Below are 23,036 nucleotides of genomic sequence, written 5' to 3'. Positions count from 1 at the left end.
TCTTTTTAGCCAGCAATCTATTTAAAATAATTTAAACAACACATTGAAAGAAAGTGCCATACTAAAGATAATGGTTTGTTGTCCCTCCTTGTAAAAATATCATGAATCTGTGTTGTAATCATGTTCTGTTTGAAAGTTTCCCTTGTTATTTCCTTTGATAAGTTCTATCAAAGTGGCACCTTGGTAGGGGCCAGTAACCTTTTAAAAAATGTATTAAGCCACAAAATTCTACTTTTTATTACGGGATGTTTTTGTCGAAAGATTTCATTTTACATTTGCCACGAAATGCAACAAATCCCTAAAATCTAGTACAGTACAGAGTAACCATTGCTCCACATAAACATACAGAAAGGACCAGCAGTATTAATACAAATGATTTCAGTTAGCAGTGATGCCAATCATTGTTTTTGGCATTTCCCCTCATATGGATAAAGAAAGGATAGAAGGAAGAGTGGGGAATCTCAGGATAACAGGATACAATCATGAGCACATGGCCCCATGGTGCACATCTCCCTCCACAGGATAACAAAGATAGAACTACACTAAAATGGGATCCTTTGTGGGGCAATATACAATCAAACGGGGCCTAACTCGGTATCTCAGGGCCTCCAAGCAGTGAAAGGGAAACCTCAGGATAGTGCCATCTGTACAGATGTGGCGTGGCAGTGTACGTTCTCGTACAGAAGCCATAAAGCCAGGAACTCAAGTTTCACCTTGGCTTGCAACACTACAAACCTCTCTCCTCTCCAGTCATATCAGAAGCAGCAAAAAGGTTGCCTGTCACTGGAAAAGTTAAATCATTTTCCACCAAGGAAATCCAACCAACAAGGAGAAGAAAAATCAAGAGATCCACTAACATGGTATCTCGAAAAGCTATGACCCGCCTCCTCCCAAGGAAATAAGGAAAGCCCTCTAGGATTAACTATAACAAATCAGAGCCTATATAAACACTTTACTGAACTAAATAAAGAAAGGAAGCCTCCAAGGGAGAGGAGCATCAGGATAATCCAATTGACACCAAACATAATTTTTCTGCATGTACTTTTGCAGAATACTAACATCACTCCTATGCATTGAACAATGGTGAAAAATGGATTAAAAGATGAGTGATGCCAGAGCTCGTGAAAACACAGCCCGTCCTGCACTTACATTACACGTAAGAAGTCTCACAATACCAGGTCAAAGTCCAACAGGTTTATTTGGAGTCACAAGCTTTTGGAGCGGTGCTGTTGTGAGACTTCTTACTGTGCCCACCTCAGTCCAATGCTGGCATCTCCATATCATTACATCACACGACCAGACTTACTGCCCATGTTTAATTCACTTTGAGAAGTTGATGGTGAGCTGCCTTCTTGAACTGCTGCTGCCTATGTGGGTGTATCTCACCATGATTTTGAGGAAATGAGTTCCTGGATTTTGTCTCCATGACAGTGAAGGAACATGTAGTGTAATGGCATTAAGGAGTTGGTTAGATTCTCTGTTGTTGGAGATGGTCATTGCCTAGTGCTTATGTTACCACTAAGTCCTTCCAGCCTGCTACACCGTTCAACATGATCATGGCTTTTGCCTATGTTACAAATAAATTGGCCTGTGAAGCAGGAGAATCACTAGAGTTCAACAGTGTCGGCGAATGTCATTGGTCTCAATGTACCTAAATTAAGCAATGTCTCAGTCCTAAAACGGCCTGACGGAAGAGAGGAATTCTAGGAGCAGCTCATGGACATTCTTGGAAATCTTCATAAATCCAAAATCTAGGAATGAGTTAAAGAAAGGGCTGCGGAGAACTAGGAGGGGGCATGAGAAGTCCTTGGCGGATCAGATAAAGGAAAACCCCAAGGGTTTTTACTCTTGTGTGAGAAATAAAAGAATGACCAGGGTGAGGTTAGGGCCAGTCAAGGATAGTAGTGGGAACTTGTCAATGGAGTCAGAAGAGATAGGTGAATGAATACTTTTCTTCAGTGTTCACTAAGGAGAGGGGCCATGTTTTTGAGGATGAGTATGTGATACAGGCTGATGGGATGGAGGAGGTAGATGTTCTAAGGGAAGATGTATTAGCAATTTTGAAAAACCTGAGGGTCGATAAGTCCCCTGGGTCAGATGAGATGCATCTTGGGATACTTTTGGGAGGCAAGGGATGAGATTGCGGAGCCTTTAGCTTTGATCTTTGCGTCCTCACTGTCCTCGGGGATTGTGCCAGAGGACTGGAGAGTGGCGAATGTTGTTCCTCTCTTCAAGAAAGGAAATAGAAATGACCCTGGTAATTATAGGCCAGTTGGCCTTATTTTGGTGGTTGGTAAGTTAATGGAAAGGGTCCTGAGAGATAGGATTTATGACCATTTGGAAAGATGCAGCTTAATCCAGGATAGTCAACACGGTTTTGTGAGAAGTAAGTCCTGCTTCTCAAATTTGATTGACTTCTTTGAGGACGTAACTAAGTGTATAGACAAAGGTAGAGCTGTTGATATCGTATACATGGATTTTAGTAAGGCGTTTGATAAGGTTCCCCATGGTAGGCTCATGAAGAAAGTAGGGAGGTGTGGGATAGAAGGAACTTTGGCCGATTGGATAAGTAACTGGCTGTCTCATTGAAGACAGACGGTGGTGGTGGAGGGAAAATTTTCAGACTGGCGGCCAGCGGTGTATCACAGGGATCAGTGCTGGGTCCTGCTATTTGTGATTTTTATCAATGACTTGGAAGAGGGGGCTGAAAGGTGGGTTAGTAAACTTGCTGATGACACCAAGATTGGTGGAATAGTGGTTGAAGTGGAGGGCTCTTGTAGGCTGCAAAGAGACATTGATAGGATGCAGAGCTGGACTGGAAAGTGGCAGATGGAGTTTAACCCTGATAAATGTGAGGTGATTCATTTTGGTAGGACAAACTTGAATGCGGGTTACAGGGTCAACAGCAGGGTTCTGAGGAATGTGGAGGAACAGATGTGGAGTTCATATCCACGGATCTCTGAATGTTGCCACTAAAGTGGATAGAGCCATGAAGAAGGCTCATAGTGTGTTAGCGTTTATTAACAGTGGGTTTGAGTTTAAGAGCTGTAGGTTTATGCTGCGACTATATCGGACCTTGATGAGACCACATTTGGAATATTGTGTGCAGTCCTGGTCATCTCACTATAGGAAGGATGTGGAAGCATTGGAGAGAATGCAGAGGAGATTTGTCAGGATGTTGCCTAGTTTGGAGGGTAGGCCTTATGAGGAAAGGTTGAGGGATCTGAGGCTTTTCTCTTTAGAGCAGAGGAGGATGAGAGACGACTTAATAGAGGTTTGTAAGATGATGAGGGAGGTAGATAGAGTGGGTGTGCAGAGACCATTTCCTCGAGTGGATGTAGCTGTTACTAGGGGGCATAACTATAAGGCTCATGGTGGGAAATATAGGAGGGATGTCCAAGGTAGATTCTTTACTCAGAGTTGTTGGGGTGTGGAATACACTGCCTGCTGTGATAATGGAGTCGAACCTAGGAACTTTCAAATGGTTATCAGATAGGCACATGGAGCACACCAGAATGATAGGGAGTGGGATAGCTTGATCTTGGGTTTGGACATAGCTCGGCACAACATTGAGGGCTGAAAGGCCTGTATTGTGCTGCACTGTTCTATGTTTCTATGTATTTCTATGTTTCTAACACCATTCCCAATCAGTTACAGTTGTAACTGTGTTGGAGCAGCTTGACTAAGGGCGCACAAGTTTGAGAGAATGTTTTCAGTGTTATTGCTGGAGTGATGTTGGAGCCCGTAGACTTGGCGGTATCCAGTGCTTCAGCCATTTCTTGATATCATGTGGAGTGAATTGAATTGGCTGCAGACTGGTATTGAAGATGCTGGGAACCTTCAGAGGATGCCAAGATTAATTATCCACTCATTACAAATGCCTGAACTGCCTTTTTTTGCAGTGATGTGTTGGTTTCTCACATCGTTATGGATGGAAATACTTGTGGAGCCTCCTTCTGCAGTGAGTTGTTTGTCTACAACCATTCACAACTGAATGTGGCAGAACTGCAGAGCTTAGATTTGATCCATTTAATTGTGGGATTACTTAGCTATATTTATTCCATGCTGCTTCTGCTGTTTGACACGCAAATTGTCCTAAATTGTAGATTCACTAGCTGACACCTCATTTTTAGGTATGCCTGGTGCTGCTGCTGGCATGCTGTCTTGCACTCTTCCTTGAAACAGGATTGATCCTCTGGTTTAATGGTAATGGTAGAGTGGGGCATATGCCAGGCCATGAAGTTACAGATTCTATTTGAGTGCAATTCTGCTGCTGCTGATGGCCCACAGCACCTCATGGATGCCCCAGTTTTGAGTTCCTGGATCTAGTCAAAATGTACCCCACTTAGCATGGTGGTAGTGCCACTTAATATGATGGACGGTATCCGCAATGTGAAGATAGGACTTAATTTCCACAAGGACATTTTGGTGGTCGGTCCTGCCAGTACTGTCATGGACTGATGCACGTGCAGAAAAGTTTATTATTGACTATAAACAGCTTAAATTACCAGAATAAACATATCTTACTGGCAGTAAGTCCTTCCTTTTTACATTTTTTCCTACAATTATTCTTCTGGAGTTTTATCAGCAAATGTGAATGAGCAGCCAAACATCACCTGTACCTTTTATTTGGCAGAGGTTTGAGAGAGGAGATTGGAAAACAGAAGTTTTTTTTTAAAGTAGCCTTATTTTATGTTCAGTCGTGATTAATTATGCTTCATTATAAAAGCAATTTAAATTAAATGCAAGTGGAGAGGACTATTTAAAAATGTAATCAGCAGATTATATCCTTTATTTTCAAAGATCTTTTATTTTAATATATGCCATATTAATGTACTGTCGCACTGTGTTTATGGCAAAAGCCTTTGCATGGTGATGGTTATGCACTAATTGCAAATAAGTTGTTCCCCCATGCAAACAGAGGGAGTTTTGTCTTGAGTGATTTTGGTTTCTGTAGTGCATGTCCTGGCAAAGGCTTTGGGGTTGATCTTGTAGGTATTATTATCAATGAACAAATGATAAGCTCTTTACAAAACCTTGAACATAAGAACATAAGAACATAAGAAATAGGAGCAGGAGTAGGCCATCTAGCCCTTCGAGCCTGCCCCGCCATTCAATAAGATCATGGCTGATCTGTTGTGGCTCAGTTCCACTTTCCCGCCCTCTCCCCATAACCCTTAATCCCCTCTCTTATCAAGAACCCATCAACCCGCTTCTTAAAAATATTTAGCGAGGCAGCCTCCACCACTTCAACGGGCAGAGAAGGTTATTAGGGAAAATGTTCAATGTGATAACTACAATATTTTGGGAGTTTTCATGTGGAAGCAACCTGAAAATTACCTTGGTGATATATTCTGCCCAGTGTAGTGTCATCCTTTCTACTCAATTTGTAGATTTCAGAAGTTGAGAAGGATAGACTCCACCAGCAATTGGCACAGAAGATCCAGCTGATTAATGAATTGCGTCAGGAGACCATGAAAGTGGGGGAGCAGATGGAAAGACAGTGGAAGGAAATGGAAAAAAAGCAGTGTGAGATCGATGATGTGGGAAAAGTCCTGGAGTGTCTTGATCCCAAAGACCCTCGGCATGTAAGTAGAAATTAAAAAGAAAAGCCAAATTGATATCTTGCCTTGAATCAAGTCACTGGGGTTTTCATTTCCTTTTGCTTACAGTGGGAGGAGAGGAGAAGGGAAGGAGAGAAGTAAATTGGAAATCCGGGAAAACATAAATCTGTGTCAGCTTTTTCTACAATCTCAGCGTTGTTTCAGCTATTACATTTGAAGGTTGGGGCTGCCTAGAAAGTATGATCCAAAATGATTTCATACTGATTGACCATTCAAAAATCTAATCACCTAATTGGTTAATATAAATACATATATTCAATTCAGTACAATCAAAATCTAGTTTTCCCATTGAATATTTTTGAGGTGTTATATGATATGAAAACTGACCTTTTAAAGAAAGTAATGATCGAGTGATTTTTTTTTGTACATGCTGGCCTCCTTAGCAAAGTTTAATTCTTTCTAGGTATACAAATTGGAGATCAGTAGAATGCTATCTGTAGGGTGTCAACCTGTGCTGCCATATTTCTTTCACAAGATTTTCAAAAACTTTATGAATCGAACTTATGGGATTTGAACTAATGGGATTCAACAGGAATTGCACTTTAATTGCCAAATAAAAAAGCAGACCTCAAATGTAATTTTGTGGCAGTAATAATTTAGGTGCTGGGCTTTCCTTGAAAAATAGACTAAAACTTAAAGGTTAAAAGTACTCCTTGAATCTAGTACACATCCATTTATCCATGAGAATTGCCATTTTACTAGAAGGAAGAATTTTTGATTTAAGAACAGCCGAAATCATCAATAATTGTTTTGCACATTTAGGGCCCTAATTTACCATTTTGATTCTAAGTGCTGGGCAGACTTGAAACTAGGAGTGTTTCAGTTCCAACTTTTAGACCTGTTCTGAGGAATCCCAATTCACAATCTGCCGGCAAAAATATTAGAGTCTGAATCATACTGCACAAGCCTGTGGGTGGGCTTAACGCGCCTGAAACCCTGCAGCTCCGATTGGAGCCTCCAACTGTGCGCGCGCGGTAAAAAAAAGTTAGGACAACGCTCAGCTGCCATATCCCTCCCAGGCGAGATAATGCCTACCCCAGCCCCCACAAACATTGTCCCATCCCCACAACATTATTGACAGCCTTATCCCCCCCACCCCCTCCACCACCCAGACCGATTGCGGGACACCCCCCCCCTCCCCTTCCCACTGATCTCAAGCAGAGTGGCAGCAGACCCCCTTTCACCCCCACTGATCTCAGGCAGAGTGGCAGCGGACCCCCACTCCCACTGATCTGAAGCAGAGTGGCAGCATACTCCCCTTCCTCTCCTCTGGTTTTGGGCATTTTGGACCTCCCTTTCCCCCACTGATCTCAAGGAGAGTGGCAATGGACCCCCCCCCCTCCATTTAAATGGCCGTCACACCCATTTTGGCGGCGGTCCTGATCGTGGCCGTTTTTGGGCTTTGGGAAAGGGGGAACCGGCGTGGAGGTGGGTGCAGATTGCACTACTCTCCTCATGCCCGAATTTACCAAATTTTCATGCCTGAAGACGGGCACAACACGATGGTAAAATCGGGCTCTTAATGTCAGTTGTTAGGAAATCAAAGATGGTTGAAATATTTTGTATTGGTAAATATTAGAAATAAAGTACAGTTTTAAGTGGGTTTAATTTAATGTTTCTATTAACTTATAGTTAATACTGGACAAAGGTGTTTGTACATGTGGGGATCTGTTGAGTTCAAACTGTGCTTCTATTGTGCTTAGAGAAGATTATGGCATGAAATATATATAAGCGAGCAGGAGCATTGTGACTGTTGCTTAACAAGTGGGGATCCTTTTAAGGTAGGAAGGCGTTTTTTGCTGAATTTGATAGGATTTCAGGGAATTAACATCAATCAACTCTGCCAGAAAAAACATGCTAGACAAGACAACGGAACTGCAATGAGACAAACTTCCCAAGGAACCAGTAGTCCAGTTATTGGAACAGAAAGAATGCCTTAATAAGATTGAAGCTAAGAGGACAGAGTCCAAAGTATTTTTCAGGAGAATTCAAGGGAAAAGCAGATGAAGTGTTGTAATTGAAAGAGACAGCTGCAGTAACTAGTGTTAAAATGGGTAGGCCAGCTTTCGAGGTAAATCAAAAGTTTGATGCCGTTTTAAGAGTCTGGGAATCAAGAGTTAAAGCAATTATAAACAGCCAAGGCAAATAAATCCTGAAGACCAACTTACAAAATCTGAATGCTGGATTATTTATTCAAGGTGGAACAAAAGCTTTATTTAAGAGTAATTTGGAAAACTTGGATTGGATCTTGTCATGGAAAGTACTGTTGTGAAAGAAAATTTTGAAGCATGATTTTTTTTGGGGACTGGAGTTTGGAAACTCTCATGTGATGATCATCTGGGGGAATTTTGAAGAGAAATCCATAGATATTCAGAATGGAGACTGTATGTGACCCCAACCAACTTGTGTGTTTAAAGGGACTTTGTGTTACTAAGACAATTGTAATGTAAAACATACTTTGTAATTTGTGTTAATTTGAAAACATATGTGTATTTGTTAAGCTAAGGGGGAATAAAGGAGTATTGTATCATAATCCAACTTTTCACGTTTAATGCATGTTTCTTTATTTGTTAAAACTAATTAGCGGTCCTGTGACACTGTTCCTCCACATTTTTTAAAGAAAACTAAAACCACAATCTTTTGAGCCAGGTTTCCATTCTGGGATCTTCTGCTCCAGTTATAACATCAACTGGGATTGTAACACAGTTAAAAGATGAAAGAATATGGGTAACCCATTTAGAACATAGAACAGTACAGCACACGGGTGCAACACGATGGTAAAATCAGGCTCTTAATGTCAGTTGTTAGGAAATCAAAGGTGGTTTAAAGGGATTTATATTTTGTATTGGTAAACATTAGAAATAAGGTATAATTTTAAGTGGGTTTAATTTAATGTTTCTACGGTCCACAATGTTGTGCCAAACGTGACTCCAAATTAAAGTAATCCCTTCTGCCTGCCCTTGGTCCATATCTGTTTAAGCACATGACTATGCAAGGATTAATCTAAAAGCCCCTTAAATGCCCGTATTGTATCTGCCTACACCATCCCCCTGGCAGTGTGAACCAGACACCTACCACTCTCTGTGCAAAAAACTTACCCCTCGCATCTCCTTTGAACTTCCCCTCACCTTAAGTACGTGCCCCTAGTATTAGACATTTCAATCTGGGAAAAGGAATCTGACTGTTAGTCCTATCTCTGCCTCTCACAATTTTATTGACTTCAATCTGCTTTCCCTCAGTCTCTGCTGTTCCAGAGAAAACAACCCTAGTTTGTACAATCTCTCTTTATAGCTCATACCCTCTAACCCAGGCAACATCCTGGTAAACCTCTTCAGCACCCTCTCCAAAGCCTCCATATCCTTCCTTTTAAAATGGCGACAGAATTGAACACAATATCTCAAGTGCAGCCTAAACAAAGTTTTATAAAGCTGCAGCATGATACCCTGACTTTTGTATTCAATGCCCCAATCAATAAAGGCAAACATGCCATACCCTTTTTTCCGCCCTATCTACCTTCTGTGCTCACTTTCAAGGAGCAATGGACTTGAACCCCAAGATCCCTCTGTACATCAATGCTGTTCAGGGTCCTGCCATCAACTGTATATTTAGCCTTAACATTGATCTCCCAAAATGCAACACCTCACATTTGCTCGTATTAAACTCCATCTGCCATTTCTCCATCCATATCTGCAACTGATCTATATCCTGCTGTATCCTTTGACAACCTTCTACAGTATCCACAACTTCACCTACCTTTGTGTTGTTTGCAAACTAATTAACCCACCCATCTATGTTTTCATCAGGAGAAGTCCCAGTATGGATCACTGTGAGGCACTGCTAGTCACGGAGCTCCAGCTAGAAAAATATTCTTCCACCCCTACTCTCTGACTTCTTCGGGCAATAGTCATGATGTGGGTATGCCGGCGTTGGACTGGCGTAAACACAGTAAAAAGTCTGACAACACCAGGTTTTAGTCCAACCTATTTATTTGATAATATACTCACAAGCTTTCGGGGTTAGCCCCTTCGTCAGGTGAATGGAGAGTTCTGGCCTCAGACAGAGCATATAAAGCACAGGCAGTTTAGAGATTACTGATTAGAATGCGAATCCTGTAAGGATTCTAATCAGTAATCTCTAAACTGCCTGTGCTTTATATGCTCTGTCTGAGGCCAGAACTCTCCATTCACCTGACGAAGGGGCTAACCCCGAAAGCTTGTGAGTATATTATCAAATAAATAGGTTGGACTAAAACCTGGTGTTGTCAGACTTTTTACTGTTCTTCGGGCAAGCCAGGTCACAGTGGACCCCGTGTATCTTAATCTTTTGAATGAGCCAACCATGAGGGACCTTGTCGAAAGCCTTTCTCAAATCTATTTGGACTACATCCACTACTCTAACCTCATCAATCACCTTCGTCACTTCCTTGAAAAATCAATTAAATTAGTAAGATATGACCTGCTCCGCACAAAGCCATACTGTCTTCCCCAATTAGGCCATGCTTTTCCAAATACACGTAAATCCTATCCCTAAGAATCCTCTCCAATAGCTTCCTGATCATCGATCTGAGACTTAATGGCCTATAACTTCCTAGGTTATCCCTTTTTCCTTTCTTGAACAGAGGAACAACGTTAGCTACTCGTCAGTCCTCTGGGACCTCTCCAATGTTTAACGAAGCGACAAAGATCTTTGTCAGGGCCCCAGCAACCTCCTCTCTTGGCCCTCTCTATAACCTGGGGTAGATCCCATTAGCCCCTATAGACTTAGCCACCTTAATGCTCTTCAAGAGACCAACACCACTTCTTTCTTGATCTTAAAATGTCATAGCATATTTGCATACACCACATTAATCTCACTATCCTCTATGTCCTTTTGGTGAGGGTTGACACAAAGAATGCATTTAGGATCTCGCCCAGATCCTCTGCCTTCAAGCACAAGTTCCCTTCTTTATTCTTGAGTGGTCCTACCCTCTACCTAGTTATCCTCTTGTTTTTAATGTATGTATAAAATGCCTTGGGATTCTCTTTAACCCTACTTGCCAAGCTCATTTCAAGGCCGCTCCTTGCTCCCCTAATTCCCTGCTTGAGTTCTTCCTGCTTTCTTTATGTTCCTCCTGGGCCCTGTCTGATTTTAGCTCCCTACACCTTACATATGCTTCTTTTTCCCTTTTGACTAAATTCACAATCTCCCTCGCCATTCAAGGGTCCCTTACCTTACCATCTTTGTTCTTCCTCCTTACTGGAACATGCCCATCCATAACTCTGATCAATAGGTCTTTAAACAACTTCATATGTCAAATGTGGACTTGCCTGACATCTACTGCTCCCAATTAACTCTCCCTACTTCCTGCCTAATACTGTTGTAATTTGCCCTCCCCCAATTTAGTACCTTCCTTATTCATAACTATGTTAAAATTTAAGAAGTTGTGATCACTGTTTCCAAAATGCTCTTCCACTAAAAGGTCAGTCACCTGGCCAGGCCATTTGCCAATACACGGTCTACTATGGTCCTTCCTCTAGTTGGACCATCCACATACCCTCTTGGGTGCACCTAACCTAAATTCTGCCCTGTCTAAGTCTCTTGCTTTAAGAAGTCCCAGTCAATATTGACGAAGTTAAAGTCGTCCACTATGACAATCCTGTTATTATTGCATCTTCCATAATTCCAGCCGAGTGATTGCTACCCACGTGACTCAGTGGATGAGTGCTACAGTTTGTCCTTTTGAGTGCAGAAGTGACATTCTCCTTGCTTAGCAATGCAACTCCTCTACCTCTTTTACCTCCCTCTCTATGCCGTCTAAAATGTTGATACCCCAGAATGTTGAGCAGCCAGCCCTGTCTATCTCCTCAACCAAGTCTCTGTAATGGCTACAACAATGCGCTGATCCAGGCTTGAAACAATTCTGCCTTATCCATAATATTCCTTGAAATAAACACACTTCAGCCCATCAGTCCCACTGTGTTCACTAACTTGCCCCTGCCTATCATCCTTTCAGATTTACTGATCCTAACTTCTACCTTCCTGTCACTCTTTTGACTTGCTGACCTGCTGTTCTGATTCTGTGAAGTTAAATGGACATAACCTTTCCACAGAGCATAAATAACAGTAGCTTGGAAGTATTTTCTAAGTGACAGAATGTGTTCAAAGATTGTTTGTCCTACTCTTATGAATACATTAGGTAATTATGAAGTGTTCTGTCTACTTTAGTTGTAATCTCTAAAGCGATATTTTAATGTTTTTTTAGAAAAGTTTCTATTTGTGAGTGTTCTTGTGTAAATACAGTACTTAATGAGGCAGATTTTTCTGAAATATATCTGAACAGCACATATTGTAATTAATGTGCTAATCTGTAGCAACCTGTAATGGAAATGTAATGTAATGTAATGCTATTCGGATTGGCGGATGGTGACTAGTGGAGTGCCCCAGGGGTCGGTGCTGGGGCCTCAGCTTTTTACCATTTATATAGATGATCTGGAGGAGGGAACCGAGTGTAGAGTGTCGAAATTTGCTGATGACACCAAGATTGGGGGAACGGCAAATTGTGCGGAGGGTGTGGAGAGTCTGCAGAAGGATCTAGATAGGCTGGGCGAATGGGCCAGGAAATGGCAAATGGAATTTAATGTTGGCAAGTGTGAGGTGGTCCACTTTGGTAGGAAAAATGGTAGGAAGGACTATTACTTACGAGGCGAAAAACTGCAGCAGGCGACGGTGCAGAGGGACCTCGGGGTCCTTGTGCATGAGTCGCAAAAACCCAGCTTGCAGGTGCAGCAGGTGGTCAGGAAGGCGAATGGGATGCTGGCCTTCATAGCGAGGGGGATTGAATATAAAAGTAGGGAGGTCTTGCTGCAGCTGTATAGGGCATTGGTGAGGCCGCAACTGGAGTACTGTGTGCATTTTTGGGCGCCGCACCTGCGCAAAGATATTTTGGCCTTGGAGGGAGTGCAGAGGAGGTTTACTAGGCTGATACCGGAGTTGAGGGGGTTGAGCTATGAGGAGAGGCTGAATAAACTGGGCTTGTACTCGTTAGAGTTTAGAAGAATGAGAGGAGATCTCATTGAGACGTATAAGATGATGAATGGGATGGATAGGATAGAGGTGGAAAGACTCTTCCCGCTCAAAAAAGACAGTAGGACTAGGGGGCACAGCCTCAAGATAAAAGGGGGGCGGTTTAGAACGGAGTTGAGGAGGAACTTCTTCACTCAAAGGGTGGTGAATCTCTGGAATTCTCTGCCCGTTGAAGTGGTGGAGGCTGCCTCGCTAAATATTTTTAAGACGCGGGTTGATGGGTTTTTGATAGGAGAGGGGATTAAGGGTTATGGGGAGAGAGCGGGAAAGTGGAACTGAGCAGCGACAGATCAGCCATGATCTTATTGAATGGCGGGGCAGGCTCGAAGGGCTGGATGGCCTACTCCTGCTCCTATTTCTTATGTTCTTATGTTCTTATGAAAGAGATATGCTGTGAATAGTAAAGTACAACCAGTTGCTGGGTATTTTGTCCTGCTCTGCCCGTTGGCTTCACCAAAACAGCATCTTGCTCTTAAACTCCCCTTGATTTTTATGTTACACTTATTCATTACACATTAATTAGTCACAGAAAATAATACCTAGTAAATTAATCATGTATATACCTTTTAATATGATAATTGTTAATGATTTCTAATCAATCTCCTTTACCCAGAAAATGAGCAATTATAAGTGTGGAGATTTTAAGGATATCCATTTTTTACATTCTTTTTCTAACCTTTTTCCTTGTCTTTCTTTTCTCCCTTTCAATCCATTCATTCTTTCCCCTACGAACCTGTCTGTACCTGATTTGACATTTAACTCGCCTTCCTGTTAATTCTTCCTCTGTTTGTTTCTCTAGCCTTTAATCTCATTGATTAAGGGGAAGAGCGTACAGAAGAAATTTACTCAAAAGGTTGCAGGGATGAAGGATTGCATAAACTGGAGATTGGGGTAATTCTTTAAAGCAGGGAAGACCAGGAGGAGATTTGACAAAATTCTTCAAATATGAAGAGTTTAGGTAAAGAAACAGTTTCAAATGGCTGAAGGGTTGGTAACCAGAGGACACAGATTTAAGGTGATAGGCAAAAGACCAGAGGTGACATGCAACTAGTGGTTAGGATTTTGAATGCATTACCTGGTTCAAGAGTAAACTTTAAAAGGGAATTGGATAAATATTTGGAGGGAAAGAACTTGCAGAAATATGGGAAACAAGTGGGGCAGTGGGAGCAACCGGATTGCTCTTCAAAAGTGCTAGTAAAGACTCAATGGGTCGAATGACCTCCATTGCTTCACTTTTTTTAATGATTCTGTAACTCAGTTATTTGACGCTGGGAATCAACCTTGTGTCTGATCTCATAATCAATTACATAGCTTGACTATTTTTCTTGTGTATTGATTAATAAAATGGAACACAGTTCTTAAGGTGTGACCATGGTTCTGTGTTTTAATATGATATTAACTTATACCCAAATAAACTAACAGTATAATTAAACATTCTATTTGCTTTTGGGTTTAGAACAGGGTATATTAGAATTATTTTAAAAGAGCATATCAGAATTTTTCTGTCCTTTTTCTTATATTTACATGATTACTTGCATGCATTTCAACCATCTATGTTTTTACACAAAGAGTAGTTTTTAAGGCACTGCTGTGGGAACTATTGTGAGATCAGGAGACCTCATCACAGCATGCACTGGTATTCAAAATTAAAGCTGTAGTAACAAAAGGAGACAGGAGTCTTGAGCAGTAAAGAGGAAAGCTCAAAGCTGCTGAGCGTAGAGCAAAGCCAAAGCGTGGCATTGGACGGGGAGAGGGAAGAAGAGTGGAGAACCTAAGAAAATAGAGATGAGAGGAGTAGAGAGCCCAAGTACAGCTCTGAAAAGGTGAGAAATAACTGTGTGCCAGTGTGAGCTGGATACAGAGTTGGAGAGTGATAACATGAACTAAAAGGGAAGTCAAATTAATGTTAATATGATCTGGTGTGACTTAAAAAGTGTCTTATTGAACTGGGGGAGTAGAGTGGATGGGGAAGTGTGCTTGTGAATGAAGTTTATTGGCGAGGAAGAGTGCATTTGTGGACTTGCACTACAATAGAGAGCGTGTGAGAATACCAAAGGGTGGAGGGTGTATATGAAATGAGGGACGGTTGGAGGGGATACAGTGCCCTGAACAAAGTGAAGTTGGAGTGGCTCTGTGAAAGGATAGGGTGACTGCTGGGATATCTTTTGGAGAGAGAATCTGCCAATTGCACTGTATTAAAATGTTCAAAATTAGCTGTGGTAAACGTTTGCGTAAAAGATTGAAATTTTTCTGAGGGAGTATGCCCTAGATCCTCATTGTAATGTCTCATAATGAGCCATTATTTGGAATGCATATTGACAATTCTAAATTTGTTTTAAAAAGTTTAAAGCTTATTTATTAATGTCACAATAGGCACACATTAACAATGAAGTTACTGTGAAAATCCCCTAGTCGCCACCTTCCAGTGTCCGTTGGGGTACACTGAGGGAGAATTTAGCATGTCCAATGCACCTAACCAGCATTTCCTTTGGACTGTGGGAGGAAACCAGAGACCCTGAGAAAACCCACACAGAGACAGGAAGAATGTGCATCCTCTGCACATTCTTCCTGTGCACAAAAGGTCAGAATTGAACTTGGTCCCTGGTGCTGTGAGACAGCAGTGCCAACACTGTACCACTGTGCTGCGCAGATTTGTCCAGACCTCCGTTCTAATTAATTAGACTGCTTTCAATTTACTTCTTTGCTATTGGATATTTCTTTGTGAAAAATCTACGAATAGTCAATGTCCTGTTCATTATAGAATACAAAATGCTGCAACATACAGCAAATAAAAGGTCAGAATTAAGGTTTTACTCAAAGCACATTTTTACCAGAGTTTTTGTGTTCTTATCCATTCCTCCCATCATCTGCAGTACAAGTGAAGGCCTGTGCTTCACTACACTTTCAACATAATTCAGATTTGCATAATACATCTAATGTAAAATTAATCAGGATTTGGAATGCTCTGCCTAAGGCCATGGTGGAAACTGATTTCATAAATAGTTTTGTAAAGGATAGATACTTGAGGATGAGAAACTTGTGGAGTTATGGGCAAAAAACAGGAATGTGGGACGATGTGTAACTGTTCTTTTCAAAGGGCCAGAGTAGGAACATTGGGCCAAATGGCCTCCTCCAGTGCGCGTTTCCTCAATTTTATTTCATAAAAAAGTTAATGAGAGTAGAAGCAAGAGAATAATACTACTTTTCACTCATTTTTTTGCTTGCAGCAATTTTCTAACTGTTAACCATTTTTCTGAAGCCATTTGTCAGCATTTACAAGCCTAGCATGTCATGTAATCTACTTGATATTCTTTAACTTTCCATAATTTGTATGTTAATTTTTTGGAAGACAGTTTTACTTTGCATTTGAGCCTGTTTGTAATTTAGTAATGGGTATTTTGGCCAAAACATCCAAGTTAATATGTGATGATATCCTTTCTGAAGAATTAATTGTTGAGAAACAATGACACATTTATCCAGTGTTAATTGCCAGGGTGTGAAAAAGGATTGCATGCCTTGAATAATTAGTTTGACTGAATTGTGAAATGTTTGCAAGTGATCACACCAAAATCGGATGGTAGTTTTGATGACAATGCCTTCCTTTTACTGTGGAATGTTCGTTTAAATTTTCATCAGTGTCAGGTGCTGAAGCTGACATTATTCCCGCTTTGAAAATTCATATTGTTCCTTTATAAAGATTCAAGATTAGATTCAGTGATACTTCTATACACAATATCTGCACATCCCACAAGCAGTGTTGTTTCACCCATTAATAGAATCAATACCACAAAATTGTACTGCCTGTAGTTAGTGGAAAGTATCACGACATCTTGATTTTAAGTTGAAGTTTCTGGCAATTTAATAAGAAACGCCAGATGCCCCTGATTGTTGATCTAACGTATGAAGAATAAAGAAAAAACATATACTGATTATGGTAAATTCATGGGGGAGAGCAATTATGATTAGTGGTGAACAAGTCTGCTGATTTTTTTTTTTAGTAATTATGCTGATTGTGCTGTGTTGCGTGTCTCATCTGTTGTGATCTTAAAAAGATGTAATTTTAGAAATTTTTAAACTGCACTTAAAGACTGATGTGCTTTGCTAAGACCTGGGTTATCACAACTGGTCAGTGAAAGAGTTAAATGCTCGCAGTGTAGATCGAATGTAAGAAATGGTTTTGGGACTTTCTTTGTCCTAATCAAAGTGCGGCTTGTGTTCCACATTCTTAGAATTCGGAAGGTATGATGCAGCTAAATAGTGTGGACAACTGTGGGCTATCTCAAGGTTTTCTTTGTGAACCCAGTCTGTTTTTCAGTGTTACTTTCAAGTTTAGCCAATCTAATGTGTAGATATGTTGCAATAGCAAAACTGTTTGAAAATAAACAAGTTTCTTTAATTCAGAAAAGTGGCTGAGTTGATGTCAATAGTTATGTTAATGCTTACAATTCAGGTTTGAGGCCTGTTCAGCTTGGGTAGCTGATTAAAGAAAAAAATCTTTTGAAATCATGCCAAAAAGGAGGATTACTGCTAGATGCATTAATTGATTATATCATTTGGTTATTAAGTAGTACATTGATGATTTATACTGCATCTTGTTAAAAGTGAAAATTAACAAATCTTTAGAATTGACCTTTTATATGTGTTGCATTCTTGGTTGGTTTATATGCTTTTGTAGCTGGCAGTTAGCTATAAGTGAAAGCTGCAGGAGCGCTGCCTTCAGGGAGATTAGAGAAGCAGTTAGATCAGCTGCTTCGGATTGGCTGCACAAAGCACTTCCTGTGTTGTGATTTGAAGCATGTGGCTTAACTGCAATTCTCCGGAAAACGAACAGGCTGATTTCTATCATGCTTATGCAGTAAATTTTCGAAACAAGTGAGTGAAAAGCTTTGACTAAAGTTTTGAGAAGTTTCTTCAACTTTGATGGGCTCTAGGTCAGCAAAACCAGTGTGAATAATGAGAACAGGAAGTTTGAAGGAAAGGGAGCTGGCTAAGACATTTGACTTGTAGCTCGTTTAGGTGGAGTGGAGGAACTTGCTTTTGTATACCATTTGAAACTTTTAAATTTATCAGAAGCAGAACTTAAAGAATTGTTTTGCAATATACAATATCGATATGTTTATGGTGCAGGCATCTTCCTGTTTGCCAGCTGCATATTTGATTTCTTTATGTGGACACAGGCTGCATTGTGTTTAGTGTAGAGTTTACATCTTATGTAATTTACGTGTTTTTGTGTTTCTGGATTATTTATGGCAAAAGGAACAGAAAATACAGATTAAGGTATAGTGTGTTACTATAGGTGTTGTATTTGATTGTTATTGATAACATAAGGCAATATGAGTTCCAGTAGTTTAACACTTTCAACCTTTTTAAGTATTAATTGCTTCGTATACCTTACAAATTGCATTATTATGTTGTATATTGGTTGTATTTTGGATGCAAAAGTATTTTTGTGCTCTCCATTGCTGGAAAACTGTGGATTTAAATGTTATACAGAACCAAAGAATAATCTCGAATTTTTTTGAATAAACTGATGAAAATCTTAAAAAAAAATTTTACTTTCTATTATAATCCACACAGGCTTGAATATTCCGGTACAATCATTTTTAAAATTGAGTTCTAAAACTTTGGTATTAAAGGGAAACCTGATTTAACGTCCTCTTAATATTTTAAGAATATAGCAACACTGCTTGTAGGCAATCAGGAACCTCCAAAAAGATCAATAGCAAAGGACAAAAAATAAATATGGAGGAAGAACACAGCCACCACTTAGCAAATCAAAATGATAGCAGTTTCGCTAGAAACAAAGTTATCATATCCAGTAGCAGAAAAGAAGATATTAAACGTGGAGCAAAATGTCACAATTGGGTTGACTTTGATGAACCTTTCAGGTTTAACTTTTGTAGTTTATTGCAGCAGTGGTTGGATGAGTTCCGATCTCAGCTGACGTCAGAGGTTGAGTTGTGCCCAGGCTAACCAAAGGGGTTACCATCAAAGAACAAAGAAAATTACAGCACAGGAACAGGCCCTTTGGCCCTCCAATCCCATGTCAACCATGCTGCCCGGCTGAACTAAAACCCTCGACCCTTCCGGGACTATATCCCTCTATTTCCATCCTATTCATGTATTTATCAAGGCGCCTCTTAAAAGTCACTATTGTATCCGCTTCCACTACCTCCCTCAGCAGTGTGTTCCAGGCACCCACCACCTGTGTAAAACAAAAATTTGCCTCGTACATCTTCTTGAAACTTGCCCCTTGCACCTTAAACCTATGCTCCCCAGTAATTGACTCTTCTACCCTGGGAAAAAGCTTCTGACTATCCATTCTGTCTGTGCCCCTCATAACCTTGTAGACTTCTATCAGGTCACCCCTCAGCCTCCGTTGTTCCAGTAAGAACAAACCAAGTTTCTCCAACCTCTCTTCATAACTAATGCCCTCCGTACCAGGCAACATCCTGGAAAATCTTTTATGTGCTCCCTCCAAAACCTCCATATCTTTTTGATAGGGTGGCAACCAGAATTGAGCACTATATTCCAAGTGCAGCCTAACTAAGGTTCTAAAAAGCTGCAACATGACTTGCCAGTTTTTAAACTCTATCCCCGGCCGAAGAAGGCAAGCATGCCATGTGCTTCTTGACTACCTTCTCCACCTGCGTTGCTACTTTCAATGACCTGTGTATCTGTACACCCAGATCCCTCTGCCTATCAATATTCTTAAGGGCTCTGCCATTTACTTCAAAGGGTTGATTCTCTAAAACAGAGATGAGGAGGATTTTCTTCAGCCAGAGAGTGGTGAATCTGTGGAACTCTTTGCTGCAGAAGACTGTGGAGGCCAGGTCATTGAGTGTCTTTAAGACAGGGATACATAGGTTCTTGATTAATAAGGGGATCAGGGGTTATGGGGAAAAGGCAGGAGAATGGGGATGAGAGAAGCATCAGCCATGATTGAATGGCAGAGCAGACTCGATGGGCCAAGTTGACTAATTCTGCTCCTAAAAAGGTTTATTTATTAGTCACAAGTAAGGCTTACATTAACATTGCAATGAAGTTACTGTGAAATTCCCTTAGTCACCATGCTCTGGCACCTTTTCGGGTTACTGTACATCTTTCAGACTGTGGGAGGAAACCAGACCACATGGAGGAAACCCATGCAGACGTGGAGAGAACGTGCAAACTCCACAGAGACAGTGACCCAAACCGGGAATCGAACCCCTTAGGTCTTGGCTGAGAATGGGATTATGCAGGGACCTGAGTAGGCAGTGGGATTTTGGTCAGGTCTGGACTGAGGGCAACATTATGATTTAGTCTGGGTTCATGGCAAAAGTCAGATTGAGTCCAGGCTGATGATGACTTGTCTGGTTTTGTTTAGGCCAACAATAGTTGACATGTCCATGGTATCAGCAGGAATCAGACTGCATCTGGACTGATAGGGAGGTAGATTGTGCCATACGGATTCAGCAGTCAGGTTGGATCAGGTTTTCTCATAGCATACAGGTTAATGAGAGGATGTGCTTATGTCCTCAGTGCCCAACTTTACATTTCTTTTAAATTACATTTTACCCCCTCTCTGTCAAGAAAGACAAATTATTTTAAAAGCTTGCTAGAAATGTGCCAACTGTTTATGAAGGTTGAAAGCAGTGTTGTTATAGATAAGTCCAAAAAGTTAATTTGCACTTATTAATGATGGATTCAAACTGAATGGTGACTTCTGAATCACTAGACACAGTCATGCAGAATTTAATTCAAACATTCTTATCAAATAAGGCTTATTACTAACTGTGAAAAGAGAAAAATATAGGCTTCTATAAATGTGCAATTGTCATGATTCTATGAATTTGGAATCTGAACCCTATAAACTCTTCAGATAAACGTACTAGAACTTTGTCACAGCACAGTAAGGCTGAGCATGTGACTGTATGCACACAGTCTAAAATAAGTATGTGCTGTCTTAAAATGATTTGAGTTTTATTTTTATTGCTGTGCCATTCTAGAAGTAGCTTGGAAATAAAAAAGAAAGCAGCACAGCTGTTTAGGATAAATGTAGTTCTGAGCGAGAAATTTATGAATCGGGTTCCAAATTATCATTACAGCATCTTCATAATTATTTTATTATCGATTTAATTTACAACATACCTAAATGTATGCCCATAGATCATTAAAATGCAATATCTATCTATCTTCCCTTTTTAGTCACTGACGAGAATGTTCTGTTAATTGCCACTTTATACAGTAAAGATGGTTTTAAGGTTGGTTTGTCATCTAGTTAGTTGCATACATGAGCAGTAGATTAATGTTCTCATTCTTCTCATACATTTGTAAATACTAATTTATTCATTCGGGTCATTCTAACCTAATTACTTATTAACCATGTTCTTTTGAATTGTTGTAAATATGAAATGACCGAAATAGCATTTTCTGTTCGGCAGTACCTGGGAGTGGTGATACTGTTGGTGATATCTGTAGCTTAAGTCTGGTGGTAGTAGTAAAAATGCAGTTGGTGGGCTCTTTTCACTTTTCAATTGTGGACAGGTGAGTGATCATTGTATGGAACTATAGCCAAACTGTTTAAATTGTGTATAATTGGTTCGTGTGTCCAGCCACTGGAAGCAGCTGAGACATAATGCTACAGAATATATTTTTGTTGATATGAATGGTAAGCATTTTACCTGAGAGAAGTTTCAATTTTGAATTAAGTTCATGCCTTGAATATTTCAATAAAATTCTTCTAATATTTCATGAGATGGTGAAATGATTACATGCCATTTTCAAGCAATGTGGTGCTCTGAAAATGCACACAAAAAAGTGCAATGATTCCTATAATTGTAACACGAGGCAACCATTTGTGAATTGATAAAATTGTGTATCATTAGTTTCAGTAGTAATTTCTTTTTTGCATTAGTGCATATTACCCACTAAGATAAGGCTCATAAAAACAATTCTTGTAAATTTTAATTCTTTTAAAATGGTACTTAACTCTGGAATGCTGTCAATTCATATAAATCTTATATAGCAGCAGTTGTGCCTTACGGACGATCTATCAACCCTGCAATAAGACCACCATTGTACCTCAAGACATAAGACTGTATACGTTTTGATAGAGAATTTCCTTGTTTGGAAACAGGAGTAACTAATTTGACTGTCATTGGGTTAACTTTCCCCATGGTTACAAAAGACTAGTTAGCATAAACTAAATCAGGTTGATGGGAAGAAGAGTGGAAATCTATTATATATCAGATTATCACCAATTTGCTCACTTATAATGCCATAAGTGCCCACCTTTCCGCAGTTAAATCTATTAAAATTGTGCTGCAGGCTATCATTCTCTGTTGAATTTCCTATTATGCTCACTTATTTATTTACCTGTATAAAATTGGCCGCAGTCCTAGATTATGCTTTTCATAGAATCTCTACAGTATAGAAAGAGGCCATTTGGCTCATCAAGTTTTCACCAACTCTGGCAGAATAACTTACCAGGCTCTCTTTTCCTCCCCACCCTATTCCCATAACCCTGGACATTCACCATAATTAATCCATCTAACCTGCACATCTTTGGACTGTGTGAGGAAACTGGAGCACCCAGAGAAAATGCACATAGACACGGGGAGAACTTACAAACTCCACACTCACCCAAGGCTGAAATCCAAGCTAGGTCCCTGGCGCTGAGGTTGCAGTGCTGACCATTATGCCATCGTGCCACCATTTTAGTGGAATGTGTTTGGAACTCCCACAGTAAGATTTGAGCAGCATTTTGAAGCTACTTCTCAAACAGTTTTGCTTAATTTTTGTTTTTTCTCCTACCTCCAGTAAACTTTGTACCAAGTGTTATGGTATTCTTTTACTGTATTATTCTTTTTACCTAATGTCACTGATATTGACCAGTGACTTTCCTAATCAGAATTCCCTCCTCTAACTTACTATAACTTTTTAGGAGAAGATTCAGCAATGGAAGGATGCCAGGCAGAGGGGTTGCATTAGAGGCAGACTTCACCCGTCTACAATCATCGTCCATTAATATTTACAGGCATGATTTACTTAACTTGCAATAAAGATATGGAACCAGCTGGCCCAGCTCTAAGTCAGCATCAAGCCAGATGAAGAGCTTTGTTCACATGCACCTTATGATAGTTAATGATGGTAAAATCACCAGTACCCACAAGTTGTCTCATGTATTGTTGTTCCTGACATGTTAAATTGCTGCTAAGAGTAAGATACTTAGGAAAAGCAGGCACAGTTAACAAGGCTATCACTTTATTCTGCATTGAGTTGGGAATGTTGTGCTGCTCTGTTATTTGACCACAGACTCAGTTTCTTGTCTCCATATATTTTGTAAAATCCCTACAGTGCAGAAGGAAG

The 23,036-nt window shown here is 40.3% G+C and overlaps 1 protein-coding gene across 4 annotated transcripts in view; it reads left to right on the top strand.

Moving 5' to 3' along the window:
• The window catches only part of cntrl (centriolin), a 125,385-nt gene that overhangs the window by 29,712 nt on the left and 72,637 nt on the right, over nucleotides 1-23,036 (top strand). For all 4 annotated transcript variants that reach the window (XM_080212526.1, XM_080212527.1, XM_080212524.1 and 1 more), the window contains exon 11: nucleotides 5,394-5,588. In XM_080212526.1, the coding sequence (XP_080068652.1) occupies nucleotides 5,394-5,588 (195 nt within the window). The remainder of the gene's footprint in view (nucleotides 1-5,393; nucleotides 5,589-23,036) is intronic.

Source organism: Carcharhinus amblyrhynchos, chromosome 25 (assembly GCF_965287045.1).
Source record: "Carcharhinus amblyrhynchos chromosome 25, sCarAmb.v2.hapA, whole genome shotgun sequence".
NCBI classification, from domain to species: Eukaryota; Metazoa; Chordata; class Chondrichthyes; order Carcharhiniformes; family Carcharhinidae; genus Carcharhinus; species Carcharhinus amblyrhynchos.
Note: the sequence above shows the minus strand (reverse complement) of the source record. Positions and strands in the feature narration are given on the sequence as shown.